At 40.6% G+C, this 24,661-nt stretch overlaps 2 protein-coding genes across 2 annotated transcripts in view; both read right to left on the minus strand.

The window, feature by feature from the left end:
* Positions 1-387: 387 nt before the first annotated feature.
* The window catches only part of LOC142661837 (espin-like), a 127,614-nt gene continuing 103,340 nt past the window's right edge, over positions 388-24,661 (minus strand). The window contains exons 10-14 of the mRNA XM_075839450.1: positions 18,900-19,045; positions 16,545-16,823; positions 6,437-6,516; positions 6,320-6,331; positions 388-5,269 (exon numbers count right to left, since the gene is read on the minus strand). Of these exons, the coding sequence (XP_075695565.1) occupies positions 5,122-5,269; positions 6,320-6,331; positions 6,437-6,516; positions 16,545-16,823; positions 18,900-19,045 (665 nt within the window). The 3' untranslated portion in view covers positions 388-5,121. The remainder of the gene's footprint in view (positions 5,270-6,319; positions 6,332-6,436; positions 6,517-16,544; positions 16,824-18,899; positions 19,046-24,661) is intronic.
* On the minus strand, positions 11,434-13,192 carry LOC142662276 (espin-like protein). The gene has a single exon (XM_075840409.1). The coding sequence runs from the start codon at positions 13,129-13,131 to the stop codon at positions 11,434-11,436; it is 1,698 nt and encodes a 565-aa protein (XP_075696524.1). The 5' UTR covers positions 13,132-13,192.

Genomic DNA, 24,661 nt, shown 5'->3' on the forward strand with positions numbered 1-24,661 from the left:
TCTGAAGCCTGTGATGGGTGACACATCGATCTCCATAGACTCAAGTAGAGAAAGTCACCGAGCCGGATTCACACTGCTGCTAAGCAACCGTTCCAGTCTGATATATAGCGATAGTCTCTCACCTGTTATTTCTGACACATGGAATACATAATGGAGAACATGGGAAAGTTTAGTTTTGGCCAGAGTGCTCCTTTAAGCACCTATTCTAAAATAAGGAATGGGGCTTTGGGGATGAATAGACCGCCCCATCCTCACACAACCACCGAAGCCTGGCTGGATCTCAACTGGGGTGTCCCGTAATAAGTAATATACAGTCTACTGTTAGATACATTCTGTATCTAACCTGAATGGTAATTATAAAAAAATCGTTGCCATTCAATCGTTTAATAAATAATTTATTTGCAAAAGAACAAAAATAAGATGACATCATTGTCGACAGCCATGTGACCACAACAAACACACGTATGATGCGTTGTATGTTTGAAAACATACTATAGATTTATTTTCTTTAGAGTTTACACAATATAGAGCTCTCATTTTATATGTATATATATGTATATGCCAGACATTGCTAGGAGGAAGCAGGAAAAACATGACAATGTGAAGAACATATTGCTAACATGGCAACGGCAATGAGTATGGCATCTGTGTAATATATATATAATTTATAATCCAAATATGTTCATATATTATTTACCATATATTCTCTTAAAATAGTTATTTCTTCTTTAAAAAAAAAAAAAAAGATATTGTACACCCAACACGTCTGACATCCTCTAACATCTAACATTCAGTAAACATGTAATATATCCTGTATATACAATATGTAAAAATCCCTACAAACATGATGCTTCATGGAGGAAATTCTTCCTGGGTTTTATCCACAGGCGACGTGTTGTCCGCAGCTCAAAATGACATCCACATGGGGAACGCTGCAACTTTGTAATGCCTTTCCATTTCAGTCTTGGCATTAACACTGTAAGGATCTTGGGGGTCTACACTGTATGGATCTTGGGGGTTCACACTGTATGGACTCGTATGGATCTTGGGGGTCTACACTGTATGGATCCTTGGGTTTGACACCGCACGGACCTCTAGGGATCTGGGGGTCCACACTGTATGGCTCTTGGGGTTGACACTATATGGAACTGTATGGATCTTAGGGGGTCTACACTATTTGGATCTTGGCGTTGACATCGGACGGATCTGTATGTATCTTGAGGGTCTACACTATATGGTTCTTGAATTGACACTGTATGGACTTGTATGGTTCTTGGGGTCCACACTGTATTGACCTGTATGGATCTTGGGGTCCAGATTGAATGGATCTTGGGGTCCAGACTATGACTTTCAAGGTCCATACTGTATGGAAATGTATAGATCCACAATGTTTGAATCTTGGGGTCCATACCATATAGATCTTGGGTCCACATTCTATGGATTTCGGTGTCCACGTTATATGAATCCTGAGGTCCACACTGCATAGATCAAGGAACCCACAGTATATGGGTCTTGGGGTCCACACTGTATGGACCTATATTGATCTTGTGGTCTAACCTGTATGGAATTTGGGATCCACACTATATGAATCTTTGGGGCACTGAATGGACCTGTATAAATTTTGGTCTCTACACTGTATAGATCATGGGTTCCCTACTATATGGATCTTGGGGTCCATATTGTGTTGAGATGTATGGGTCTTGGGGTCCACACTGTATGGATCTGTCAATACAGCACAATTCCCAAGATCTCTGCACAAGAAATGAAGTGGAACAATCTGGGCATTATGAAGGTGCAGCCTTTCCCCGTGCTCAGGGAAGTAAACTGCAGTTTTAACCCTCGGACAACCCTGTTAATGGGACTTCTTTGTTTTATATAAATAAAGCGTTATCATTGCATAATGAGAAAACGATGCAGATTTCTAATAAACTTTGCATTTTAATTCCTCATTATTTGAAAGAGGTCTGCTTGCTGTCAATGAAGAGGAACATCCAGCTAAAAACCTGTCCTGATCAAGTCCAATTAACACAGCTGCAGGGCTTGTTACAAGAGAGATCTCTGAAACATTCACACATGATCGTAAGTCATGCCCCTGTAAGAGCAGGATTAGGTCTATATAGGTTTTCAGGGTGGTTTTTTTCAATTCACTGACTGAAAGCAGAGATTTAGAAAAAAATATAAGAATTTAAAACACATAGCAAATCAAAAAGTTGCTTTACTTCATTGACATAAAATGGGAAAACCCCTTAAAATAACTGGAAAAAAAATAATAATATTACAATGAAAAATGACAAAAAAACAAATTTTTTTGATAGGTGCCCAGACAATTTTATCTAGCGGACTATGAAATAAAATAAAACTAAAATAAAACCTTTCATAAGCCTCAACCAAAGCTCCAGGGAATGAGGCCGTCTTTAAATGTATAGGGGTTATATAAGTCTCCCCTCCTGTACAAACAATCCTGGCGATACTTGAGGGGGATGGACATGAAAGCAAAAGGGGGTGTTCATGAAATACAAGGTATACGGGATATCGCAACAAATGGCTAAATTAAAGGCCAAAAATAATCAGTTTCTGGTAAAACTGGGTGAGAACTAATTTGGCTGCCATGACAGCCCCTATAGATGTCATGTCACTCAGCAGTTATATCCTGTATCAATAGGTGGATTTGTCTCTCAGGAGCCTGAGAGAGCTGGGTGGCCCTATAGGGGAATGAATGGCAAATCCGCCTAGTTGATACCTCCCCCAGTACTTAGATCTACCAACATTCCCAGACTCTTGCAGGGGGGGGGGGGTAAATTATTGGAAACTGGATGGATTGGCCATTCAGGACTCTTAGAAAGCGGTGAGAAGATCACTATGGGAGCTTTAGTGGCAGCTTTATTGGCTTTTCCCACTATTCCTGGGAAATATGTACCCTCCATTGAAATGAATGGAAACTCTAAAGCCCCTATTACACCGGCCAATAATCGGCCGATGCAGCGAGTGCCGATCAATGAGACAGCTCGTTGATCGGCGCTTGTTTGCTCCTGTCACGCGGAGCTATGGATGGGGACGAGCAGTCATTACTCTGATCGCTCGTCCCCATACATTATCATCATGTTGGCAGCGCGTCTCCCTGTTTACACACCAGGATGTGCTGCCGACAACGATAATATTTCACGTTTTTAAAACTATACGATCAGCAGATGATCCAGCGTTTGCTCGTTCATCTTCTGATCGTTCCCCTGTTTACACAGGGCAATTATCGGCAACAAGCGTTATATGAACGCTCGTCTGCCTGATAATTGCCCCGTGTAAAACCCTCTTAAGGCAATGTTCACGCAGGGTGTATACGCGGTGTAAAAGCACACAGTGTATCCGCCCTGGACGCCACAGGGATTTCCGGTTGAAAAACCGAACCAAATTGTGGTGCAGTTTTTCGGCTGGAGTGTTCGCTGCAGAAAACAGCACTTTAAGAAAAAAAAAGGGTTTATACTTGCGCGTAGCCATGGCGTCCCGTCCCACGAACATCCTGCTGGGATGACGTTTCATCCCATGTGACCACTGCAGCCTGTGATTGGCTGCAGCAGTTGCATGGGATGAAACATCATCCTTGGAGGCCGGGTTGGACGCAGGAGCAGAAAGTTCTGGGTAAGTATAATCTTTTTTTTTTGCGGCAGAATCGCTGACTTCCTGCCAGAAAAATCACAACATCTGCTTTTTGTTGCATGTTTACCTCCCGATTGAATTCAATGGGGAAAACCCGTAACAGAAAAGCAGCGATTCCGCAACATAAATTGACATGCTGCAGTTTAAAAGACCGCACCGCAGGTCAATTTATGAACGCTTTATCTGTGGTCTTTTTTACGCAGCGTGTGGATGAGATTTGTTCAGATCTCATCCGCTCTGCTGCTACTGTAATACGAGGCAAAAAACCTGCAGTATTTACACTACTTGTGAACCCGGCCATAGAGGGGGAGTGTGCATTTCTAGCTCTGAGGTTGAACGTGGGCTGTCATGTGGCCATTCCCATGTCGGTGCAAAGTTCAGTTCAACCCTATATGTTTGTAAATCTCTTGCACTTGCAAAGCAAAATGTGGCAGAATTATGGTCTTAAATTGTGGCAAAAAAACTGGGGCACATGCTGCGCGCCAAAATTATTATGCTGAATAAGAAGAAAGCAATTTATTATAGGGGGTGTCTCATGAAGACAACTACTTTCTAAACAGAACCTGGCACGAGCAGCTGATTGCAGTGTATCCAGATTCTGTAACTCCACACCGATCAGCTGTTATTACAGGGGAAGAAGCCTCAATGAATGTCCATCCATGTAATGCACAGACTTAGAGTTCCTCTACGTTCTTGACCATAAAGAAGGTCCTGAGTCGTGGACCCTTCTCTGACACCCATATTCCCTAATAGGACATATGGACAGAGGTTGTCCTTAGGAGACAAGCCTTTAAAGGGGTTTTCTGGTTTTTAAAGCCCATTTTTAAATACCCTATTGGGGAACTCTAAATTAAAAGAGTGGGGGGACCCTGTTTAGGACCCTCCTCTATTAGCCAAGCAGAACGTGGCTACAAGGAGTGTCTCTCATACTGGAGGACCCAGCCTGTCTGAACCATTTCCTGATGGACTACAGTGTTTAATGGGCACCATGTAATGCCTTATTTCCCCTGTGGTGGCACTGCAGGAAAACACTTTCTGCTGGATTACCAAAGATTACAGCTGATCGTTGCGGTCCGAGCAATGCAACACCTTTAATTCAACAAAAAAGTATGTTCCTAAAAAAGATAAGACAAATCCCTTCAAATTGAAAGACTATATGGTTTCTCACCCTACATAATGGCCTTACTCACTGCGTAGAGGCTAAAGCCCCTAATATATATGTATGTAAAATCTGTTGTATCTAGTCTTACTTTATTTTAGATTAGCCCCACGTTGAAGATAGGTAAAAAGTCAGAATTTTTGTATTCAATTTGTTTCAGTCCATAGAGGATTACGATCCACCCCCCCCCCTCCCGATGTGCTGTGACTTCACCGTAGACTTGCTGATAAAGTTTCCACTGTAAACCGAATGGCTGACAATAAAATCTCTGACATGACATTGAAAGATGAAGGACAGAAAATTTGTTACACCTAATGTTTTGCTATGTCCCCTTTCTTTAGGATAATTTGCCTTTGCCAAGGCGCTAACTTGCTTTCATCGTAACCCAGTGTTCTCAGCTTTTCCGACTGCTCTCTTTCTCGTTCTTCCTCTTCTTTCTTTAGTTTCTCTTGCACTTTTCTGGAAAACAAGAAGGAAAGTGATGATTCTTACAAACCAGAAACCATCTAAGAATATTCCCAATTTTATCTTCAAAATTATATGTCTTCTTGCTGGCTGCTCATTACATTCCAAATGAAATGAGACCCTAAGGAGGTGGAGTTTTCCATAGTTAGCCCCAAGATTGCTTGTGGACTGACATGTGGGCGTTCTTACCTTAGTGTAGGAGGGTCTTCCCCTTGTGTGCTAGTCCACGTAGGCAAAGGGGCTGACTATGGGAGTAACAAACAAGATTGACGACATGCAGAAAGGAGAGCGGTAGGAGGAAGGGGAGAAGAGGGAAATGTCTGAGTATACTTGTATATAGATGGGCGGCTGAGTGACCAAAGATAACTGTCTCTAGCCTTCAAAATGGCCGACTATGGTTTCAACTTCCTGGTCACATTTTACACCAGGAAGAGATACTCTAGAGCAAAAATTTGTGAAATACTACAAGGTTGCGGTTGGCAGCTCATTAGCATGCTGTGGACCGCCATAAACTAGACTATAGCCTCTGTAGTAAAATGAAAGGGGTGACCTCTAGGTTACCACCTGGACCTCCACAGAACATTTTCCAAGTAATTAAAGAGAATTTCCCCTTAAAGTAATTGAAAAGACCCTAAAAAATACTGCTGAATTTCTCACTAAAAGATTAAAGCAAGCGGCAGGAGGCGCAGCCGGCAGATCAGGCAGTTCAGTTGCGGAGGTCATCGTAATGACGCCAGAAGCCTCTCTTGAACAGGAGCTTTGCAGGAGAGGTTTCGGGTGTCGTACCGTTGCAACAGTACCACCCATACCGCGTCACCCACTGTCATATGCCAATATGGCCTTATTACAAGGGTTGTCACACAGCTTTAGATTTTGCCCTAAAGATCCTTCCAGAAATTTGGATGTTCTTGGGCCACCATGGTTGCATGAAGATTTGCAATCAGATACGATACAATCAGGTGGTGGGACAGTAGCGTATACTCTATGAGCACCATACACAGAAATGGCTGTAATCTAGAGATTCGGGTATAGCGAGAGACTCACCTTTTCTGCTCTCTGTCACATGAAAGTTTGCAAAGAAAAAAGAAGAAGAAAAAGATACATTAATTATAAAATATCTAATAAAAAAATTTCAATGGAAAGTAATTTAGCCGGCCTTACTTCTCATCCTCCATCTTCTTCCTCAGGATCTCTCGCCGCCATGCTGGCATGGTAGATAATCTTGCGGTTTCTTCCTGCTCCTGTACGAGAAATGGGAAACCCTGCATAAATACATAAATCCACATATTACAACTATAGGGACTTGTTTTAAAATTATTATACCACAATTTAGGTTTAACTTACTTATTATCCTAAAGGAGATCTTAAAGGGGAACCACCTCAAATGAATAATGATTCAACTTTGGTTGTGTCTCGTCCCTGGTTTACCTATGCAGCTTTTTTTGGTTTTTAGTTAGACTTTCTGGAGATCTACACCTATTATCCTACAGTGACACCTATTCCACTTTTTTGCAAAGGTGACAACCACCATCATAATAGATCACTCCGCAGGAGATCCAGAAAAAACAGAGGATAGAAGGAAATGGATGTAATATTTGTTCTCTCTCTTTTTAATTTAATATTCTGTTTGTTAGACACAGCCTATAAAGAAGTAGTAAAGTCCTTGGGGCATTCAGTAGAAAAATGAAATTGCCGGATGTCACTGGACATCATTAAAATACTTACCCAGGTAGTCTACAGCAGGGTTCTTCCTGGAAAACATGTCTAACAATTGACCCAACATTCAGCACCTTCTACTTGTGTGTGTACAGTGACATCTTATCTGGCTAAAATGTGTGATCTGGCAATTCTACGGTTGGTCAATTTTTGAAGGATGAGGTAAGTAGCGCCTAGCAGTAGGATGTCCTAGCTCAATCACTGCTCATACATAATCCTGTACTGACAAACCTGTCCACTGTTCTGTCTATAAACTCATAGATGAAGCAACTTAAAGGGGAAAGAAATGGGAGGGGGAGTAAAGAATGATGTGGAGTAACAATGGAAAGGAAGGTAATGAAAACCGGAAAGGGAAGAGAGGAGAAGAGAGAAAAACAAAATACAAGAAAGGAGAGAAGAGATGAGGAGGGAGAAAAGACAGGAGAAGAGAGGAGGAGAGAAGAGGAGAAAAGAGAAGAGGAAAAAAAGATAGAAGAAAAGCAGGAGAGAGGTGGGGAAGTGACAAGAATGGAGAGGAGGCGAGAGGAGAAGAAGAGAGAGGAGGAGAAGAGACGAGAGAGGAGGAGAGAGGAGAAGAGACGAGAGAGGAGGAGAGAGGAGAGGAGGAGAGAGGAGAAGAGACGAGAGGAGAAGAAGAAGAGATGAGAGGAGAAGAAGAGATGAGAGGAGAAGAAGAGGAGGAGAGAGGACAAGAGATAAGAAAATGGAGAATAGGAGTATAGAAGAGAGAACAGGATAGTAGACTTTGTAGAGATGAGAAGAATTGAGGAGAGAAGAGAGGAAAGGAAAAAAGGAGAGAATAGAGGAAAGGAAAAAAAAGAGGTGAGAAGAGAGGAAAGGGAAGGGAAAAAAAAAAAGAGGAAAGAGAAGAGAGGAAAGGAAAAGAAAGGAGAAGAAAGAAGACAAGAGTAGAGGCGGTTTGGACAGGACCTGGAGATGGGAAGGGGAGCTTTTAATTCATTCTAGACTACAACAAATAATTTTTTTCAGTATGGATGCAAAAATTACCATAATTGTGAGACCATGTCATATTTTTGCACAGTGTATAAATCAGCATTGTGATTGTCAAGATACCCCAATGTTTTGCATCTATTTTTGGTCCTTCTGGAGTAACATTCGCTTGCCACCCTTTACAACCTACAAAACTTATCAAGATGTACAATGTGCAGTTATAGAGTCTATGAATCCATGAACACAGGAGCTTAAACTTTGGTTATAAGGGTGGTATTAAGAATAATTTTGACCACCTGGTATCCCCAGCATCTTTGGGAACAATACTCAAAATGAAAAATTCTTGCTTACTAACGAAGATCTATGGGGCAGTCTAATGCCTGAAATAACATATAATCAGAAGGGGTCAATTGTTCTCTTTCAATACAGAAAGCAGTGATCTTGGCAGATAGGACACAAAGCTGTTACTCCCTTAGTACTTGATCTCCCAAGGATACATCCTATGCAGGTATTTCTGGAACTTCATAGACAAATACAGAGTTGTATCCTGGGGATCTTTGGGATACCAGGTAGCTTACATTTGAACATTTTGGCACAACAGTACTGAAGGTAAACAACCCCCTTTCAAGATATTGATATTTTTTTTATTTTTTTTTAGCTTTTCTTAAAGGAAGTGTACACTTTTGTAACTACTTTTTTATTGCTTTAATGCATCTAAAAAAATATATATATATATTGTAAGTAGTCTTGATTAGAAATCTCCTACAGTTTTGTGCATACAGCTCTTATGCAAACTGATGTGTCTCCATGGTTACAGACTACAAAAAAACCCTGTGTAGTTACATCCTGCAGTCATGTATTACTATCTTCCTTTTGCCTATAATTTTTGCTAATTTACAGAAATTAGAAGAGGGGGCAGATATACGAGAGTAACTCATGACTGCAGAATCAGACTACACAGGGTTTGTTTGTAGTCTGTAACCATGGATACACAGAAATCCGTGGCTAGAAAATTTATACCCATCAACAATATAACATACATGTGCTAATCTACAGGTCTCCTATTGCTCAATTCAGCCCAGGACTTCGACCTCCTTATTTCAGTAGCATGTATATGTACTCATGGGCATGCAAACTAAAGTAGACAAAAAGTGAAGATGCGGCCGATAACAACCAATCAGATTGCAGGAAGCAGATATCGTTTTTGTTGCAGTGGCCATTTCTATTCATTTCTCTGTGCAGGCCCATTGTATCAAGGGAACATGATCACAATCTGCTTTTATCTTGTTGAAATTACAAAAATTTGCCAATGTTATAGTATTACAATATATAGATATTTCTAAAACAAAAATAAGCAATGTCCAGATTGATTTCATTCCTGGAAAACTTTATTAAGCTCAAGAGAAAGCACAACTACATCCAAATATATCTTAGCTAAAATTAAACTACAAAGAATACAACAGAAATTTAAGACCAAAAACACTCAAGAACATGTCTACAACTTGTTGGCTCTCGAATGGAAAAACATTAGCATTAAATATAATGAGCCTCATGTCTCAGAACTGCCATAGAAAATCACTCATCCTGTCGTTCATATCAACCAATCATAATTTCTATTTTATTTTGGACTAGCGGTCCTTATGGGCAACTAGTCCACTCGATCTCAGACAGTTTTGATACATGTGGCCCAATAAAAAAAATTAAAACCACATGCAAGATCGATCTATGCAGTTACTAGTACTGGAAAAGATGTGAACCCCATTAAAAACCCAGTAAATTCGGTTTGCTTTCGGAATCAACATAGTACAATGAATTTAGTTTTTTTAGCTGCCTAAACCACCACTAGGGGGAGCTTATGAGCTTACAGCATACAGTTTTATTATCAAGTTCAAGCTATACACTGTATGCACTAAGGTCTTCATCTACCCTATTGGTGACTGTAGGCTATAATTTAATCACATGTTTATGTAGGGGATTTGGGGCAGTGTGTCAGAAAAACGAAGCTCTGACTGCTAAAAAGATATATTAGGAAATTAATTAGCACAGAGTTTGACGTAAAAATGACACAGTGGACATTCACATTAAAAAGGTCCTGTCAGCTCTCCTAAAATGTCTGTTTTAGTAAATACTTATATTTCCCATAATATAACAATTCTGGAGCATCCTTTTTGCATTGTATCGGTCCTCTGTTATTCCCCCTAGAAATGTGTAAACAAATTAACAACTGGTGGGGGTGTGTCCCTACACAGTCTGTCACTATCCAATCAGTGCTGTCAGAGTGAGACTGTGTGGGGACACGCCTCTTTGACAAGGGGAATGGTAACACCCAGTCATCAATTTATTTATACATTTCCAGGAGGAATAACAGAGGAACGGAACAGTGTTGAGTTCTAAGAAGAGATGTTCTAGCATTCTTATTTCATGGAGAATAGAGCTCATTAGGTTCATTTACCTTAGACTATACTTAGTGAAAAACTACATTTTAAAGAGGTTGTCTCACGATAACTCCTATCCATAGGAAAATTGACAACATACGTAGGGTTCCCAGCTTAGGTCCCCCCCTCCATGTGCCGGAATGAAGAGCCACTCTGTATGAGCGGCTTCCGCTCTGGCAGACACGGCGCATTATTTAAATCGCCGCTATGTAATGTTGTATTTCTACTATAGCAGCCGCAGCAGGTTAAAAAAAAATGGGTTGTCGTTATGATAATAACCCTTTAACCAACTAATAGCTCTTGAGATATTCATTCCAAAATAAAATTAGAAAAAAACCAAAAAACTATTTGTTGTATTATTCCAATATTGATTAATACCACATTTTCTTTGAATGGAAACATGTGGAGCACACTATATATATATATATATATATATATATATTTTTTTTTTTTTAATTATTATTTTTTTATTTATTTTATTTTTTATTTTTTTTACTCACACCTTAAAAAAGCAAGATAAATTTAGAAAAAAAAAGTATCCATCGTATTGATCCATTATCAATAAAAAAAACGACACCTTTTCCTTGAATGGAAACCCGATGAGCTAACAAAAGGCCTTAATAATTTTTCCAAATAATCTGATTATTGCATATGTGGGATACTAATTTCAGACTAATTTCCAGAATTAAATAAATTTTGTAATTTTTTTGTTTTTGAAAATTATAGTCTTTAACATTTGCCCACATTGCCTAAGTTTGCGGTATTTTATTTATGTTTGAAATTTCTTATTAATAAATTTATTTAAAATTGTTTATTTAATTGGATGAATCATTTTGGAAAAAATATACATATATTTACGTATTATGCTCATGAAATGGCCGATCCCTCATTTCCACAACGAACAAATGTGCACCTGCTGCTATGTCAATTCAGTTGTTCCATATGGATTTACGCATTATCCATTATAGGCAGCAGCCTTTTGTTGCCATGTTTATCCTGGTAAAATGTTATTTACCATCAGCCTGTTACGTACTGGAACAAGTGATAGCGTTGACCTCATATGTCAAACAACTCTGCTTCTTTCTCTTTCCAAAATGAAAAACTGCGGTCGATATAACGACAAATGTCATCATTCGTGAATTCCCCCAGTTCCGACACCAGCTGAATAGAGTCTTTCCTACTTTTGGGAAGTGGCGTCAGTTCATCAGAAGTCACTACACTCTCTTTGGGTTTGGTGTCCATTATGACCTTGGGTTCACCACCCGATGTATTTTGATTTACAGTCTCCTCTAACTGCTCAGTTACTTTTATGTCATCTACATCTCCCACTATACTGTCCCCAAAGAACTGCTGCTTGAGGTCCTCAAATCCATCAGTCCAATCCCTCTTCCCAGATTCAATATCTTCCATGACAACCTTGTGAAATTTACGAATGAGTTCCCAACTATGACTACCCAACCGGTCAAACATTTCATAGCATAGAAGGTGACGGAATTTTCTCTCTTCTCGCGACATAGTCATTTCTAGTAATTGGAAGTAACCTAACATGAAGAGGTCCAAGCTTAGGCTTGAGTATTCGACAGGTGACCCATTCACATGGGGTAAAAAATGTTCTGGCCAATAAAGCATGTCTGCTCTACTCAAACGACGAATTTGCCTTGTGGGAACCTGACAAATTATACTTCTCCAATGACTAAGCAACTTTCCAACAACTTGTCTCTGCTTCATAAAGTATAAAAGCCGGTCATCGTCACTTTGTCCTTTGGCCATTTTGGCGTTATTCTCCTCATTGTCTGTTTTCCTCTTCTCAATCTCCAACTCTAACTCTGTACTAGTGGAACCACCAGTTGGCTTCTTTTTAGGATTGCTATTTTTATCGGACTCCGTAAATGTCCATTTTTTCCAGTGCTCAAGGAAAAGGTACACAATCCTCTCCTTTCTCATGTCTATGTAGTCTTGTACACAGCTAAGTTCTGTTTGTACTGGTAGACTTCTAGTCATGTGGTCTGCACTAAACAACGGTTCTCCTAAGGCATCCATCATGTTGCTCTGGTTACTAGAGTCTATGTATCTTGGATCAACATCATCATGATAGGTTAGCTGGGCATGTGATAGCATAATAGGTGGCTCTTCGTGAGGTCTTGACATTCCATCATTCAAGATATTGAACTGCTCGTTGCTGGTTATGTAGTCTTCTTCCAAGATGGGTTCCCTTCCGTAACCGTAAGCGGTCGTCCCTACTGGCAAGGATCGCTTCCTTTTATAGATTCTTTTGGAAGCATCATTATCACTTTGGGGTCGTGTGTAGAGTTCATAATTCGCCTTTAAGTTTTTGACAGACACACCAAACTGCTTAATTTCTTTCTCAACTTCTTCTCTGGTAGAACTGAAAGACTGAGATCTCCCAATGTTTGCACCACCATCCTTTGTTATATTTTGAGGAGGTTCAGTGGTGACCCTGGGCATCAGGTCTTGAAGATCGACTTCTTTACCTCCAAGAGTTGCCAGGAGGATGGCCATACTTTTTAAGAGGGTGGAGATTTTGGAACACCATGCTGGTAGATCATCGGCTCTGCCTTGCATTTGTTTTGGGTTAACAGTGAAATGCTCTTGTGACAAGGCGGCCGATACTGGTAGGAGTTGTTGTAGTTCCTGTTCTAGCTGCTCCAGTTCAGTTTCCACCTTCTGGACCTTATGCATCACTTGAAGGTTCTCAATCTGCTTCTCAATACGATTGATGTCATCTTCGGTCATGAGTTCCCCGAAGGGTCCCAAAATTGCATTGTGGGCATGAGAATATCTCCATCCTTCTGGGTGGTAATAACTACCGGCCTCACACTAGTGCAAAAATAAAAAAATAAAAAAGGAGGGAACATGTCCCTCAGGATACAAAGCCAAATAGTCCGTTCGTTGCAATCTTTTCAAAACCTACATGTTTTAGTGGTGTAATGGCGTACCGGGATAGCGCTAAACAAGGCATGGGGTTCTCAATTAAAGACTGGATAAAAATCCAAGCAAATAGGAGCAATGAACAGATCATTGACGGAACATACAGTTTGCAATCCGGTTAATCAAGCATGCTCTTAAGTATTTTCATAAGCAATAAGATAATATTCATCACCGGAAGGATGACTAGCAATGAAGATGGTACAGGACAGATCACTCATTACACCACTAAATGTCCATGTAAAACATTTAAACATGCAGTATGGAGTATACACAGAGTGGTTCTACGTTGTGGCTGGTCTATCAATATCTACATATATGCCATTAGGTCAGGTGGACTCTACGTGCAAATTGCTGTGCCGGTTATTGAAGGATTGAATCGTCATACTTCTCTATACTACATACTGCCGTTTAAATGTATCAGGAGAAGAGGAAAACAAACTTCACACCAACACCATGCAAAAATATTATTAAAGAGGAGGTTTTTTTTTTTATATTAATTTCTGTATTATCACTGCCAAAGAGTTCTTTATAAAGTTCCCCCTAGCAACCCCCCCATTCTTAAATACGGTTATAGGATAAGCTCTTCCGCAGAGGCGTAACTTGAATCTCCTGGGCCCCAATGCAAAATCTGTAATAGGACCCCTCCTACCATGTGCCATTTATAAGACTGGTGTCTTCTTATGTCACAGAGGGGGTCCTGAGCCCCCTCAGACACCACAGCATTGGGCTACTTCTACACACCCTATAGCTATACCCCTGCCCTTTTGCATATCTTCTTGGACAAGAACTCAGAGACTTGTTCTTCAAGAACTTTTATCAATAAATGAGGAAACTAAAAAAGGTCAGGGGGAAGGTCTACGGAGCTTTTCATTAACCCAAACCATGGATTATATATCAGTAGTAATAGACTCAACTGGACTTTCCAATGAATGTGTACCGGCCATTATGTCAATACCATTGTTTTCATATGAATATACACATTGTCCATCAAAGGAACAAACCTTTTATTGCCATCTTTAACCTTGTAAAATTGTATTTGCCATCAAGTTACATACTGGAACTAGTGATGACGAATGACCGTCAACATAGAACCTCTTTAAAAAGGGTTTTCCCACTTTTATCTACATACAGACCATAAAAGTCTAGGAATGTGATAGGAATGGTAGTCCTCCAACCAATGTTTTGCAAACCCCGGTGGATGGCTGTTTCCCAAATGCCCATAGACTTCAATGGAAAGAGCCACCCCTCCACCCTGGCCACCTCTCCATTGATTTTTCTTCTAGATGCGCTCCTTGATCTACCTATAGGTGGGGTTACCAGAGCTAGGACCCCTACTTATCAGACATTAATGGTATATCCTGTGGATGGGTTGACATTTCACACCTACCCACCACATGTTCGCCTGACAACTCTTTCCCCTGACTCCACCACAAACATATTTCACTGAGGAGAGGAGAATAATCCTCTGCCAGACACCATTGACAGCGGCTTATCTCCCTAGGGAATAAAGGATCGGGCATGTCAATGTCCAACATGCACGATCCCGCCATGCCAGATGTCGGGGGAAAGCCAGAAGACACCCATACATGAGGTCATCGGTCAATCCCATAGATGTAGGCAGGGTTGGTCTATTTTTCTCTCATGTGTATGGCCAGCTTATGTGTGGAGCTTTCCATTTGATGTCCTAACCTCAAGCACACCAACTAGACTATACCAAACAGTATGTTTTGGGACCACCTATGGAAATTATAGCGTCCACGTAGAGATTGTACTCCAGAATAACAATGGTACAAGTTCCAATTGATGGACATTTGTGACATCCACGGTTTACAATGATCGGCCCTTCATACCTCCACCTACATTACATAACTGGAATACTATATACTTATTTAAATCATATATGTAGCAATTCATGAATTCAATGAAACGTCAGTCCTACTATTTCAAAGAAAAACCATGAAAGTACGAATATGTAAATATCAGCAAAACTCTGAAACTTGAGAAAGACTTGGTCATGAAAATCTGATCTCAACTATCTAGTTCCAGTAAGATTCATTCTTATACAGAGAATTATGAATGCAATATTGCATGAGTGCTTTCTCACTACCGCCCCCTGGTGACTAATGTCAATTATATGAGCTGTCAAGAAGAGTGGAGGAAGGGAACTTTACGGCTTAGGAACGTGGTTGTCACTTTTCAAGCTCCCCATTGACTAAATTAAGATGAAATCTTTACTACACTACTTTATATTCTTATCGATAGGGGGCAGTATTAGACCTGAATGTTCATATTTGATTGGAATGGAACGGACATTAAAGTGAAGTTGAAGCTCTGCTTGTATCTTTGTATAGCAGGAAATTTACTGGGCCCATATGCTCTGAATAGAAACTGACTTTTCAATTAGAAAGGTCATAAAACTATAAAAGATGATGGTCCAACCTCTGGGATCCCCAACTTGTTTAGAATAAAGGGGCTAGAAGTCTATTATAACATTGTATATAAAAAAAAAAAAGTGTTTACTCAACACCGCAACTAAATGTTACAATGTCCGTGTGAATAGAACTTGTAGGACATCAGTAGAATTCGTATAATAATCATGTGTCCGTCCGTGGCACGTCCGGAAACCCCAATGATAAAGATAGAAACCTGCTGTGTCCAATGTATAGAAATTCTGCAGAGTAATGTCAGGCAAATTCACTCTATTTGTCTACACGGCTGTGATTTGCATTCACCTCCATGGGACGTCACTCGACAAACTCTGTTATATAACGACCCAATAGATTTGGAACAATGAAAGGCCATCGTATTGTGTAAGCAACTGCACTAAAAGGGTTGCCTCCTGAAAACCACCCCTGTCCATAGGGCATATAGATGTCGTAGATGGGTGTCCCTTGCTTGGGACCCCCACCCTATGAGCCAGAATGGAGACCCGATTGAGTCAGAACAAAAGTTTTTCATATTAATAGACTATTTGTCTGCATACAGCATTAATCTCTCTCCTGTCCTGATAGTTTGCTACAATGTGTCAGTGCAGGTAAAGTGTATTAATGTCAAGTCCAGTTTGTTTAGCTGACAGAGGAATGTCTAGATTGGATAGGATTGATTATAGATATAATGAAGAAGCAAAATCACACAGAGATGGGTCAAAAGAGTCACAACAAACAAAGGCGAAAGTCAGAGTCACAGCACCTCAAAGTCTATTCGGAGCGCGGTCTTACCGTGCGCTTTCTCTCCTCCTCTTCCTGGATTTTCAGCTGCAGTTTTCGCACCATGACCTGTCGCTTCCATTCTGGAATAGGTCGTCCCTGCTCGTCGTGTGTAGGGATCAAGGACTCAATATCAAGCTGGTTGTTCTGGGCCACGGCTGGAGGAGTAGAATTTCCATTCATCAGAGGCTCAGAAGATTTCCCGGCTCCCTTACTGGGGAGAATTGTTGTGTTCACAGGTAATATAGAAGGAGAAGATGGAGGAGGAGAAGTCGGAGAAGGAACCTCTGACTGAACAAAGGAAAAAAACAAACAATAAATATAAGCAATAAACACAAGTGTCTTCAAAATGGGCAAGGGAAATTATCTATCTCCGATGGATGGAGGGATGGATGGACAGATAGATGGATACATAGACAGACAGAGACAGATACATCCATAATATACAAATATCTTTAAGAAGAATTAACATTGATGGATGGGACTACTTCCCAAGAACGAAAGGTAACTAGTAGCCTTAACCAGGGTCAAGCAAATGTGGCATCTGACAGATATGGAGATTTCTAGAAGCTCGATGGCATGGATTTGAGTGAATTTGCCCAGTAAGTCAGTGTTTTATAAGTCTGCAATGTACATGGCCTCACACTTCTAAATCTCAAACCTTTGCCAAGAACCATCTCATTTGTGTCCATTATGGATACGACTTATCAGAAGAAAACAAAGTAGATGCCAGGTAAGAATATAATTATTGTGCTCGCATTGTAACAAAGAACTGGTTATCTGGAGATGTCAGCTGTATGGAAATTCACCTCAATGACGGACTTGCTTTTAATATATTATTTAATAGAGAAGTCAGATCCCTATCAGGGTAATACAACCACACAATAATCCTGCAGATGATGAACTTGGATTCTAGAACATTGAAAATAACAAAGCAAGTACTGTCCACAAGTAACTGCCTAGAAACCAGTGATAGATACACAGGAGATCTGCCTTATGTGATATTAGTCACCTCTTAAAGTATTCCTGACACAGGAGAAATATCCACAAAAGTTCAAGAAATGACATTATGAGCTGCTCCCCTCTTCCATCCCTTCATGCCTGTATGAATTGGGGCATTATTCATGAGTTTTGTCGTAAACTTTCCTTACGAAGTGACTCCTGACACTATGGTGAAGGAGCCAATGACAAAAAGGCCCTCTTGCTTCTCCCGAGTGGCATAGAAAATTGCGACCTGACTAGGTGAAACTAGTCAAGCCTTTCCAATAAGTGACTTAGTTGGGATTTCTCAGAGCTGCACTCACTATTCTGCTGGTGGAGTCACTGTGTACATACATTACATTACATATCCTGTACTAATCCTGAGTTACTGCCTGTATTATACTCCAGAGCTGCACTCACTATTCTGCTGGTGGAGTCAGTGTGTACATACATTACATTACTTATCCTGTACTGATCCTGAGTTACATCCTGTATTATACTCCAGAGCTGCACTCACTATTCTGCTGGTGGAGTCACTGTGTACATACATTACATTACTTATCCTGTACTGATCCTGAGTTACATCCTGTATTATACTCCAGAGCTGCACTCACTATTCTGCTGGTGGAGTCACTGTGTACATACATTACATTACTTATCCTGTACTGATCCTGAGTTACATCCTGTATTATACTCCAGAGATGCACTCACTATTCTGCTGGTGGAGTCACTGTGTACATATATTACATTACTTATCCTGTACTGATACTGTATTATACTCCAGAGCTGCACTCACTATTCTGCTGGTGGAGTCACTGTGTACATACATTACATTACATATCCTGTACTAATCCTGAGTTACTGCCTGTATTATACTCCAGAGCTGCACTCACTATTCTGCTGGTGGAGTCGCTGTGTACATTCATTTCACTACTTATCCTGTACTGATCCTGAATTACATCCTGTATTATACTCCAGAGCTGCACTCATTATCCTGCAGGTGGAGCCAGCTCCAAAACCTGTAGTATTGTGAATGCAGCTCTAGAATATAATACAGGATGTAACGAATCGGTAGAGAATAAGTAATGTAATGTATGTACACAGTGACTCCACCAGCAGAATAGTGAGTGCAGCTCTGGAGTATAATACAGGCTGTAACTGCAGATCAGTAAAACAAATAATGTAATGTATATACAAAGTGACGTGTAGATTTTATTTATACATAAACTGTAAAATGGTATTCAAAATGTAAACATATAATTTAATACTACCATTGGTTTAAATCTCCTAATAGTATCCCAGTGTGTGACCACAATCATGGGTCCTCTATCAAATCACTCAAGTAATATAATACAAGTAAACATGTGAAATTATTGTCGCACGCACATTTGTTCCTTGCTGTCCGCTGCCTGAGAAGATGGTGGTTAAACCTTTACTCTGTGGAGTTGGTTTCAGATTTCTTCCAGCTTTAATTTCGGCCAGCAGCTCAGAGTTGTCTCCTGTTGGGGACATCATGTTGAAGGACTTGGTACCTATGGAAGATATTGTTATGTTGTTAATCATATACGTGTTTTGGCAATGCATTGTCCACAATTACATTTTTAGGTAAAAAAAAATCTGTGCTGATTAATTACACAATATATCTATATGGTTTGCTGACATATAAATATTATAATTCTGGATTCCTGCAGCCACCACTAGGAGGAGCTAACTCCATATGAATGTATACAGCAAGCATCGAATTCAATGGAAGTTACCATTGCTGTGGAAACAGCAGAGATCTTCAATTTCACTCTGGTTATCGAAGGTCAATGACCTGATGACCATGGAAAACCTGTCGTCTTCTCTATCAGATAATCATGATCGATTTTACAAGACCTGACATCATGGGAAAGATTTCCAAAATTCTGCGGAATACAGGGCTCTCCTGAGTGACTGTACAGGATGTTACCACTCTGACATGGGGGTGGAGCCATGATGGGATTTACTGGTCACTTCCCCTCCTCCTTTCCACTCTCCCCTAATTCTTTACCCCTTCATCTCTCTTCCTACACCCCTTTTTATTTTTATGATCCATGGGTGATGGGTGGTATGGAATTTTGAGATTATTGTTTTCATACATTTTATTGTTTTCGGCATTTATGTCTTCATAGTGTGAAACTTTGACATGTTATTTTCGACTTGGCAGACAGATGTCCTGCCCCTTTGTGACCACCTTTTCCTTAAAATTTCTGATAATTTCTAATAAAGAAAGAATTTACAAAAAAGAAATAAATGGAAGCTGTATATCTCTGTATGCAATGAGCTCCCCCTAATGGCAGCTGCAGGTATCCACTATGACATTGTCAAAGCAAGCAGGGAAAGCCGTTCAATACCGGGCCTCCTCCCACCACTGGCCCCATAGCAGTTGCATACCCTGCCTCTATAGAAGTTATGCCGCTGTCTGGCAGTATTCTCAGCAATGCTGCATTACGGACTAGTACGATTTTCTAGTAATAAAAGTGCACAATAATATGACATGACCATCAAGAACACAATCATAGTAATACCCAGCAAAATAGCATTACCACCACAAATACCATAGTTAGAGAAGTGCCACACCATGTTTGGGGGACCCGCTCTTACCGTATGTCCCTTTCGCTCTAACCGTACACCCCTTTTAATCAAAAGTAGGAACAGGTGCCCAAAGAAGGGAGAAGGTAAAAATGCCCTAATAATTCCATAGGAAATGTTTTCCTTCTATCTTGTGAAGCGGTCCCTTAATGTTTGTCTGTTGGGGGGCAAGGGTGCGATCAGGGCAGTACAGGTATTAGTGCTTTCTGGTGCTGCCACCACCGACTAGTCACAGCATGGGAGTGATGTAGCTTCACTTATAAAACTAAATGGACCACTTTAATAGGCAGTGTGGTTCCCAATGTGGTGCCCATTTCTTCACATAAGCTTACATGCACAGCTCCCAAAAAGTGTTCTGTTCCCACTCCCTCATGGCCCACTAAATAAACGGTGTGGGTATAAGTTACAGCATGATTATTGTCTCCCTTAATTTCGCCTTCCTCAGGTGCCCACCAAATGTACAAGATGGAGGTTGACAATAGGGAGTTCAGTTGCCCGAACCAGTTGCCCATATGGGGCTGAAATATTTCTGATGGTGGTCCTATGGAGAAGGATGAGAAGTCCTGGTCTTTGTAAGTAAGAATGTTCCCATTCATTGACAGCAAACAGATCTTAAAAACGGTGAGGAATTGAATAATAAAGTCTATTGTAAAGTTGCAGAACTTTTCGTGATATATTATACAACATAACACTGGTCAGGAGCTCCTGTGACCCTCTGCTTGGTTCAGGTCACATTCTTGTCCCACAATGAACTTTTGGCATGGTATCGCACAGCCCTGACTTCGTTACACGGGACATCAGAACTCCTCGTTGTCAGGACAGGGATGCACTAAACATGTAACATCCATTGTCTGGGATACATATAGCAGGTGTGGGCGTACGAGGACTGATCTCTGCAGCTTTTGTTACTTTCATTGTCCGTGCAAGCTGCGGGTGAGGTGTTCCCACATGTTATACACCCGCAGGCTACCCGTAATAATACACAGCAGATAACCACCGGCCATTTCTGATCCGGTGTGACAGGTGGGTGCCGCCTCTAATCAATATTTAAAATGAATAACAAAAGCTGTACTGCCATAACTAATAATAATAATGGAACATTTGAATATTTCATCTTCAGCACGGTGGAGGAGGACACCATACTGTATATAGTCGTGTGCAGGTACCATGGTGCCAGGTGCTACATGGAGGCTGGAGAGATCTTCACGGAAATCCAGTTGATCAATTCACTATAAGGCAAGGATTTAATGGAAGGGTCCAGTGCAATGTGCATGACCCTATACAGCGGCACATGGACACCCTATGGATCTGTATTACGGACCCATAGGAACGCACTGTACTGCAATATGGTGCAATGTATTCTCCCTTAGGAGCAATGCTCAATCAGGAGGTATGGTCCCATAGGGGCGTATTACAGATCCGTACACTGCCTATCTATAATACAGCATGAAGCCTACACTGACAGGTTTGCAACATAATAGGGAAGATGTATTAAAGAAGTTGTACAGGATTAGAAAAACATGGCTGCTTACTTCCAAACAGTGCCACACCTGTCCACAGGTTGTGTCTGGTATTGCAGCTCAGGTTTATTCATTTTTAAGACACAAAAGTGACCTGGTGACTCGTTCCTCAATGCTTAGGAAGCCGACTCATGCCGTGAAGCACCAAGATTCGTATCTTAGGTTTGTATAAGACATTTACTTGATTAACCCTTTAACACATATAGCCTATGACTAACATAAAATACTTAATAACTGCATTGGATATATGTGTACATATGCATGGCTGCTTTTGGTCAATTAGGCACATTGTGTATTTAAAACAGTGCATGAAATATGGTGAAAGTACTAAAAAAAAAAAAACACATTCAAAATAATAGATCTAATAACAGCAGCTTGCTGATGGTTTCCAGGCAGAAACAGGATTTTTTTTTTTCTACAATGCATAGATACATGGAATTATTTAACATTACAAAGCGACTACATTTTTTCATACATTACTTATCCTGTACTGATCCTGAGATACATCATGTATTATACTCCAGAGCTGCACTCACTATTCTGCTGGTGGAGTCACTGTGTACATACATTACATTATTTATCCTGTACTGATCCTGAGTTACATCCTGTATTATACTCCAGAGCTGCACTCACTATTCTGCTGGTGGAGTCACTGTGCACATACATTACATTACTTATCCTGTACTGATCCTGAGTTACATCCTGTATTATACTCCAGAGCTGCAGTCAGTATTCTGCTGGTGGAGTCACTGTGTACATACATTACATTACTTATCCTGTACTGATCCTGAGTTACATCCTGTATTATACTCCAGAGCTGCACTCACTATTCTGCTGGTGGAGTCACTGTGTACATACATTACATTATTTATCCTGTACTGATCCTGAGTTACATCCTGTATTATACTCCAGAGCTGCACTCACTATTCTGCTGGTGGAGTCACTGTGCACATACATTACATTACTTATCCTGTACTGATCCTGAGTTACATCCTGTATTATACTCCAGAGCTGCAGTCAGTATTCTGCTGGTGGAGTCACTGTGTACATACATTACATTACTTATCCTGTACTGATCCTGAGTTACATCCTGTATTATACTCCAGAGCTGCACTCACTATTCTCCTGGTGGAGTCACTGTGTACATACATTACATTACTTATCCTGTACTAATCCTGAGATACATCCTGTATTATACTCCCGAGCTGCACTCACTATTCTGCTGGTAGAGTCACTGTGTACATACATTACATTACTTATCCTGTACTGATCCTGAGTTACATCCTGTATTATACTCCAGAGCTGCACTCACTATTCTGCTGGTAGAGTCACTGTGTACATACATTACATTACTTATCCTGTACTGATCCTGAGTTACATCCTGTATTATACTCCAGAGCTGCACTCACTATTCTGCTGGTGGAGTCACTGTGTACATACATTACATTACTTATCCTGTACTGAGCTGCACTCACTATTCTGCTGGTGGAGTCACTGTGTACATACATTACTTATCCTGTACTGACCCTGAGTTTCATCCTGTATTATACTCTAGAGCTGCACTCACTATTCTGCTGGTGGAGTCACTGTGTACATACATTACATTACTTATCCTGTACTGATCCTGAGTTACATCCTGTATTATACTCCAGAGCTGCACTCACTATTCTGCTGGTGGGGTCACTGTGTACATACATTACATTATTTATCCTTTGCTGAATGCAGCTCAGGAGTATAATACAACCTCTTACTAAGGATCAGAATCTACTAGTTTTTCTAGAAAACAGACAGCAAATTTGTCATCAGCTTGGCAAATGCCCCTATATTCAGATTACAGTACAGTACCTGGTGTAAACACCACACTTACAGAAATAATCAGAGCAAGTTCTGTGCAGACACAGATTACGCAGGAAATGTTAGGAGATTTCAGTTCCGACGTTAACAGAATTGTAAATGCAGCTCTGGAGCATATTACAAGCTTTAACTATCAGTACAAGATATGTAATGTAATATGATCATATGATTACAAAGTTCATTTTGTTACATGAATGATATAATGTTACAATTTTTTACAGTAATCTCTGCATATTTGGCAGATTTTCACAGCCAACAGTAACTCTAGAAATGCAAAATAAAAAATGAAATTGCTTCAAAACTTACACCCAGGGCCAGGGCATTAAAGGCCATGGCCTCTTACCAACTATTAGGCCATGTTCACACGTGGCAGAATTTTTTCACTGCAAATGTTAGTGCAGATTCGGGGCAATTACGCAACAAATCCGCACCAACATTTGCATATTTGACAGGTAATTCAGACGTTGCAGAAATCACAGCGGACTTGCCACAGATTTCAGTGACATTCCGCTTCTTCCCCGCAATGGAATGAGCTGCTGCGGAGGGGAAATTCTGCACCGTAGCCTAATTTCCGCAATGTCTGAACTAAGTTTCCTAAAAATGTATAGAAAGAAATGAAAAAAACGGCTGCTGCAGAATTCCACCGCGCACTGTCCACAGCAATTCCGCCACGTCTGAACGTGGCCTAACAGAAATGATACACTTGATTTGGGTTATGCATTTGAAGAAAACTTATCACTTCCAAGATTATGTGTCCTATAAGGAAGAACCAAGGGTGTGGACCCCCCCAGTGCAGGGGCCATGGGCCCTTCGTACTGCCCTAATGGTCAGTATGCCCCTGATAACAAGGGTCAGATTTTGTATCATTGGCAGAAAAGAAAAGTCTGGTAGATTTACCAGCAGACCCTCCCTGAAGCCGTCGGAGGCTGGGAAGCTTTACCCCTATATCCTTCACAATCTAAGAAAAGCTACTCTATCAGCACACAGCTAGTGATCTATAGATCTACGTCTATGTATTATACTATGGAGCAGATGAGTAAAGAGGGGATAGAAAGTCCAGTACTTACTCTTTCTTTGCCTGAGAGCTTTCACTTCTAAAAGGAAGGGCACAATGGACGCACACAGGGAGAACCGTAGTGGACAGGATTGGCATGCAAGTCA

This window comes from Rhinoderma darwinii, chromosome 10 (assembly GCF_050947455.1).
Source record: "Rhinoderma darwinii isolate aRhiDar2 chromosome 10, aRhiDar2.hap1, whole genome shotgun sequence".
Classification (NCBI taxonomy): domain Eukaryota; kingdom Metazoa; phylum Chordata; class Amphibia; order Anura; family Rhinodermatidae; genus Rhinoderma; species Rhinoderma darwinii.

Coding starts and splice junctions, on each gene's coding strand:
- LOC142662276 (XM_075840409.1), bottom strand. CDS start 13,131: ATGACCGAAGATGACATCAATCGTATTGAGAAGCAGATTGAGAACCTT.